Here is a 7,110-nt window from a genome sequence, read left to right as displayed (position 1 = left end):
AGGCCCCGATCTCTTGTGGTCACGTCAGAGCCTCGCCGCCTTGCTCAGGAGCTGGTTTATCTGACAGGTGGATGTGTTTCAGCAGCCGGTCAAATGGCTCGTGTTGGTATAATGTAAGGTGCCAGGGATGTTTTGCTTTACCGAGTACCTGTCTTTGTCACGTGATCTCACAATGTCTGTTTTTCTTTAAAAGCTTTTAGAATATTTTTCATGGTAGCAGGTAGGTGTGTATTTACAGAAAGCATTAGACACGATACATAGCTGTTTATGGGAATAAACCCATAAGATATGTGAGATCTTGCTTAAGGAGAGTTTGGAAATGCTAATCTGTCTGTCATGGTGACTGGTAGCTGATGTTCTCATATCTACTTTTCTCAAATGTTGTGGAAGGCAAGCAGATAACACAGCACTAGCTCCCTGTTTCCGCTTGCTAACCGTTGTTGGAAGAGTGTTCTCCCGTATGTCACATCGCCATACTGCCCTGACATCCAAACCTCCGTGCTGCGTGGCTCTGTTGTGTTTTGTGCAGATTTTAGTACTGTGATCTCATGACAGACAGTGTAATGGAAGCTATTCTGGCTCAGTATTGCCAACTCTCATGATTTTTGGTGGTGTTCTTAAAGTCTGTGCTTTGGGAATGTGAAAAACTTAGCTCTTTCTTAGGTATATAAACATAAATTTAGTTTTTTCCTTTATATATATTTTTTCACGTTTCTGAAGCATAGACTTTAAGAACAATGCCAAAAATTATGAGAGTTGGCAAATACTGCCTGGCATCACCTGCAGTCATTTTTAACTTAACAAGGGACCCAGCTCGCTCTCATAGGGTAGTGGAGCTGCCAGGGCTCTGGAAAGAGGACCCAACCTGGAGCAAGCATCTGTGTCAGGTTGTCCCATCTTAAAGATGAGGTTGGAAAAGACAAGGGCTGAAAAGCAGGAAGGGTCTCCTGGGCACCGTGTAGCCTGTGAGCTGTGGGTGACGAGCGCTCCTTGGGCTGAGCAGTACACAGAGATATGGTGCAAGAAAATGGCTAGTGTTATTCTAAAGAAGCGTTAGGACACGGTGTAAACTGAACTCCATAGCAAGAGGATGAGGGGAAGGCATCAGCCATTAAATTCTGCTGAACATAGAAAACTAAAAGAATTCACTGCCACAGGCAATCAGTGTCACGTACAGTAAGCATTTTGTAAAACTGCTGGGTAACTTCATAAGCAAACTCATCAGTGATAGTTGTGTGCCAAGAGGAGCTGGTCAAGCTTGGTTTTTAAGTGTGGGGGCTGGTTGTGGCAGAGCTGGAATGAACTCTCCAGAGTGCAGCATAGGATGGGGGCCAAGGTCCAGGATGGGGCTGTGTGATGGGAGGAGATGCGATTTCCCAAGGTGCATCCCAGCTCAGCAGATCTGTTGTCTCTGCAGGTGAATGGTAATTGCCCTTGGATTTGCCATCCACAGTTTGTAAAGACCTTTGACCTCCAAAACATATCTAGTGCAGTGCCCAACAGATTCTTGTACCAGGGGTGTGGCACCATGACAAAGAATGAACCTAGGGATCCAGTCATCAGCCTTTTACTCACATGTTTGTAAACTTAGCAGCTAATTGGCACTGCTCTCTCTAATACTTTATGTTCAGCCTGGGATTTTTAAGACTGTTTAATTGACTGAATATGACTTTCGTGACATGCTTGGCTTTGAACTGCTGCCCAAAATCTGATGCAATTGGCAGACTGACTGTCTGGGCAAGAGTCTTGTAGCATGGTGATGTCAGCTGTCATCACTCTTCTGTAGCTGAGGATAATCTAAGGCTGGTCGCGGGCAAGGAAGAAAACAGGAGGTCGTGTTAGTGATGGGATGAAACTACTTAGCTCCTCTGTTAGTAGCTGTGGACGCTTGCTGTTCTCTGTGCAGAAATGTTCGTGGCTCCCAGCATTCTCTGCAGTAGTCTGAGGTAGATGGCACCAGCCCCACCAAGGAAATCCTTGTAGATTGTTTGAAGTCTTGTCTGGTGTCTGCTTTTTTTTTTAAGCATGTTTTCTGTTCAAAAAGAGGCTTAAGGTTTTCAGTTTGATTTTTGTCTGCCTTCCTCCAGTAGCTCAAGCACAGCAGAGGCAAGGCCCACAGAATGATCCCTGTAGGAAGAAAGCAGTTGTTCCTGCCATAAGTGCTTGGCCTAATTGGGCTCTTCGTTCACAGTCAGTTCTGTCAGGCTAATGAAAGCTGTGGGTTTCTAGAAACTGAGAGATGCTGCTGTTACAGGAGATTCTGCCTACCTGGAGAGCTATTTTGCTGCATTTGCTACCAAACGGCATCATCAAAATGGTATCTGTGTTAAATTAGAAGGCTGCTTCCCTGCCAGGACCTGGTGATCGCAACCAGTGCAGTCAACCTCTCTTCACACCGCAGTCAATGGAGAAATCGGTTGAAAACAAAAGAGAAGCTTGGCAGCAGTGAATGTGAGCTGCTAGAATTCAGCAGAGTTAGGTTCCTAAAACGGGATGTTCTGAGGATGTCTGATCTCAAGAAGTCAACTAAGGAAAACCCAGTGGGAAGAAATGTTAAGAATGAAAATAGCTTTGCCTGGTCTATGATAGAAAAAACTACTGTCTTTTGGAACTACCAGGAATCTCAAAGTCTTCCAAGTGGTCTCTGCTTATTCTCACTTTGGGAAGTTCCTATGAAGCATGAAAACTATCTGGAGGGCAGTCTGCTACAGCTGCATGAGCACCCCCTCATGGTACTGAAATTTGAGAGCAGGGTTATAAAAAGTCTGTGTGCTCCTTCTCTCCACGGCTCCCTGCAGGTGTTACGGATGGTTCAGTTCTGAGCACAGAGCAATTGAGGAGGTTTTGATCAGAAACCAGGAATCTCTTGAGGGCCAGAACTTTGCTGGAGTGCAGAGCGACTCTGCATGTAGCACAGCCAGGCTTGGGGGCACTGTTCTGTGAGAAGGGGAGGACAGCTGGCTTCCTCTCCCATGGGAGGATACAGCGGCTTCTCCATAAGGTTTCCCTAATGGAGCTTCTTTGCAGGCAGTCTCCTCCCAAGGCTTCGTTGCAGAGGGGAGGCTTTGGGCCCTTGTGCTCAGATGAGTCTCGCTGTATCTGACAGTGCACACATGTGAAGAAACTGGACTCTTGTGCCCTGGGTGAAATCTGACAGCTTGGGGATGCTGCACAGCTCGTGTGAGGGTGTGGATGGAAGGCATGGATCCACCAGAGATGATTCTAAGTGCAGAATTTCACAGTGCTGGATGCATGCTGGGGGACAGGCACTGAAGGAAGAGCTGTTGATTTGGCTCTGTGGGTCTCTAACTAGATGCAGGGGTAGACTGAAATCCTACAACTCTCAGCAGAAATTATTTACATTGTATTACAAACTCAAACCCTTCAGTCCATGTTAGAGCTTCAAAAATCCAGCCTGAAAACTGGTCCCATCTTTGCATCTCGTCCAGCTGCTTTCCCCTCCTCTTTCAAGGGTGGGGGTGTTGCAGCCAGCGAGAGGAGAAGTGTATGCTTACAGTCACTCCTTTGTAAGGCTTGCCTCTTCATGGGAGAGTTGCTTGTGGGATATTTGTCCCCTGTATCATATCTGGGGCCTGGAATTAGGAGTACCCTTAGCCTTGTATCTGGTAAGACCATTTGGAACAGAGAACAGACTCAGAGAGTAGCGTCAGGAGACTGCTTTGTGATCCCAGTCTGTGAGGCTTAGAATGACGCTGGCTGCTAGTCAAGAACTTAAAGCCTCAGCTGGAGGCCAAGGGTGCAAGTGAGAGCCCTGCCGGTGAGAGTGTGTCTGTATGGGGCGAGGCTGTGTTCTGCCAAGACGCACTGCACCTGCTCTGCATGTGCTGGCACCCGAGGTAGAAGCAGTGTAGCCTTGTTAGCCCAGCACTGGGGGCATGTCAGTGAGCCCTGCCCTTTGGAGAGCTGGGTACATGCACAGTGCCTGCTTGTACCGTGGCATGACTCAGTGTGGTGCTGGCTCTGCTTCCACCCACATGACTTGAGAATGATGGTACCCATGTGGACCTCACTGGGCAGGCCTGGTTTCTGTCTTTTAAGGATGAAAAATGCCAGGTTTGTTCAGGATCGGGAGGGTCTCGAGGTGGGTACAATGTGGACATGTCTCACTGTGAAGATGCTGAGTCTGTTGCAACTCTGGTCTAATTGGGTGGCTTTTCCTTACAGGTGCGGATTGCACTGCAGCTGGATGATGGCTCCCGTTTGCAAGACACCTTTCACTCTAGTCAGACCCTGTGGGACCTTCTCCAACATTTTACACAAAGCAGGTAAACAACAGTGTGCAGGGGGAAAGTGCTTGTCCTCAGGCAGACTCCTGACTTGGCAAAGGGGCTAGAGTTACTGCTGTTCAAGGGACACAGTCAGAGTTCTCAGACTTGCAGCACTAGCCCTATTTAACTGTATTCCTTACCACCTGCATTGCGTTCATGTCTTTTTAGCTTAGTCAGTGTTCCCTTGTTGTTGGTCTTTCAGTCCCTGATGGCCTGAATGCTGGATGATGTTTCCCCATGGACATGTTACTGTAGGTGTCCCTTGTAGGGATTTTTGTTGAAATGCTGGCTGCCATCAGAGACAGGTGGCCTTCTGAGGGTCTGCTTGGCTGTCTCAGATGTCCTTACGCAAGGCTCTTTGTTGGACAAGCTGCTGGTTTTCTGTAGGTGATTCAAGGAAGCCCGGAGCCCTTGTAGCCTGAAGTGGCATTTTCAAACCATTGATTAGGTCCTGTTTAAACTTCCTGCCTGTTCCTGTTCCTTTTTTGTCTGTACCTAAATACACTCACTAAATGTTTTTGTAAGTCTTACAAAGTTTGGTTTGTTTGCCTCCACTTTGCTACAACCTATATTTGGTGCTTCCTTCTGGCTTTTCTTGACTTAAAAAATGCCGCTATTGTTTGGAAATGTCAAACTAATAAACTGTGCTCCAAGGTCAGTTCTTCTCTTTGATTTTCTTCTTTTGTGGCTTTGGAAAGCTTGAGGTTCTTGAGGCAACAGCAAAAAGGGGACATCAGCTTCCTTGTTTTAGTAGGATTTTACCTACCCTGATGATGCAATGTCCATGTCTGTTTAGCTCATTCTCTCTCTTCTCCAGTCCTCTCCTGCTTTTTGCTGTTGGCTGTTTCTAAGGCGAGTGGAGAACTTTTGTAGCTCTTACTCTGTGGTGCAGATGTTGTGGTGCAGTGTTTGTCACTAGCAGCTGATAGTGGTGGGGTTGGTACCAAATCACTTAAATATCCATTCAGAAATCAGTGACCCACTGTCATGCCAAAGGCTCCTGGAACTCTGGCATGAGGCACTAGGTGGAGGAGGTGTGGATAGGAACAGGCAGAGAAGGCACTCACTCTGGCTGCCTGTGGATGAGAGGAGGAATGACTGAGGAGTCCAAGGATATGATGGAAGAAATTGAGACAGGCCTTGGCAGGGGCTGGATTTTCCTGATTCTTGTGTTGCTATGTTTGCTGTAGCTGCAGCTGGAGGAGAAAGTGGCCCCTGCTAGCTGCTGTGCTTGCAGACTTGCAGCAACACATGTGCTGGCTTAGATGTGCTGGGCCTTAGAGTGGCAGAGAACATCTGTTCATAGCATCATGGCCTTTGGAGTAGAAGGCTGCGTCCCATCTGGACAGACAGAGTGCAGGATTGTTCCTTTGCCATCCAGTGGCCAGGAGCACCAAGAGTTTGCTCATGTCTTTTCTGCCTGCTTTGTTAAGGCCTGAGAGACTGCATGGTGTGCACAGCCATGGAGAGCTAGCCTTTAGCATCAGCTCCCAGCTGCACTTGTTCCAAGGAGAAGCAGGCGTTGCTCTTCGGGCATCTCCTTGTGTATCTGGACTGGCTGGGACCTCCTTGCCCGAGTATTTCATGAAGGTATGGTTCCCTCGTGCAGGGCCCACAGTGATCCTGCCATCCCATAGTTGTTGGTGGCAGCAAAGCCCATTCCTGTATCTTCTGTCACGTGGTCCCAGGGTCCTCTATGGAACAGCCAGTTTGCTATTGACTTGTTTGGCAGTGCTGCTGCTGAAGGCTGTGTCTCTGGGAGGTGGCTGACCACCCTTCATGGTGCTGTCATCTGTATGGCTTGCAGCTGGAGAGCTGTGGCAGGTCTCACCTTCCCAGCAGAGCAGCCAGCCCTGCTTGTCCCCAGTGTGCATCTGGGTCTTGTGCACGACTGGCAACCAGCCTCCTCCTCAGACTTACGAAGCTGTTGCTGCTCACATCGCCTGCTGGCGGAGCTGTGTTCTGGCCCTGCTCCAATCTCTGCCAACCCCTCAAACTTGGGTGCCTTGTGTAAAATGTGGCCAGCTGAATGTGCTTGTTTCCCTTCATTACTGATTCCTTTTTAGTCTTGAATGTTGAGTCTTATAATCAAGAGGTAGCATAGAATCGTAGAAGTCGGGTCGGAAAGGACCTTGTAGATCTTCAAGTCCGACCCCTGCCTGGGCAGGAGAAAAACTGGGCTCAGATGACTCCAGCCAGGTAGGCATCAAGCATCTTCTTAAAGACCCCCATGGTCAGGGTAGGAGCCAGCACCACTTCCCTTGGAAGTTGGTTCCAGATCCTAGCCGCCCTGACCGTGAAGTAGTTCTTACGGATGTCTGATCTAAACCTCCTCTCCAACAACTTGTGGCCATTATTCCTTGTTATGCCAGGGGGTGCTCGGGGAAACAAGGTCTCTCCCAAACCCTTCTGTTCCCTGCTAGTGAGTTTATAGATGGTCACCAGGTCCCCCCCTCAGCCTTCGCTTGTGAAGGCTGAACAGGTTCAGATCCCGCAGTCTCTCATTGTAGGGCCTGCCCTGTTGTCCCCGGATCGTGCGGGTGGCCTCCTCTGGACCCTCTCCATGTTGTCCACATCCCTTCTGAAGTGGGGCGCCCAGAACTGGACGCAGTCCTCCAGCTGTGGCCTGACCAGTGTCGCATGGGGGGGAGGATCACCTCCCTGGACCTGCTTGAGATGCGTCTGTGGATGCATGACAAGGTCCGGTTAGCCCTGCCAACCGTGACCTTGCATTGTCGGCCCATGTTCATCTTGGAGTCAGTAATGACTCCAAGATCCCTTTCTGCCTCTGTGCTCTCGAGAAGGGAGTTTCCCATCTTAT

At 48.8% G+C, this 7,110-nt stretch overlaps 1 protein-coding gene across 3 annotated transcripts in view; it reads left to right on the top strand.

Annotated features, from left to right (window-relative positions):
• ASPSCR1 (ASPSCR1, UBX domain containing tether for SLC2A4) overlaps positions 1 to 7,110 on the top strand; it is a 67,792-nt gene that overhangs the window by 10,738 nt on the left and 49,944 nt on the right. For all 3 annotated transcript variants that reach the window (XR_002095107.1, XM_019503792.1, XM_019503801.1), the window contains exon 2: positions 4,186 to 4,286. Coding sequence is in view for 2 of the 3 variants with exons in the window: in XM_019503792.1 (XP_019359337.1) it covers positions 4,186 to 4,286 (101 nt within the window). In the remaining variant the exon portion in view is untranslated. The remainder of the gene's footprint in view (positions 1 to 4,185; positions 4,287 to 7,110) is intronic.

Source organism: Gavialis gangeticus, unplaced genomic scaffold, assembly GCF_001723915.1.
Source record: "Gavialis gangeticus isolate Ggan-Ray unplaced genomic scaffold, GavGan_comp1, whole genome shotgun sequence".
NCBI lineage: Eukaryota > Metazoa > Chordata > Crocodylia > Gavialidae > Gavialis > Gavialis gangeticus.
Note: the sequence above shows the minus strand (reverse complement) of the source record. Positions and strands in the feature narration are given on the sequence as shown.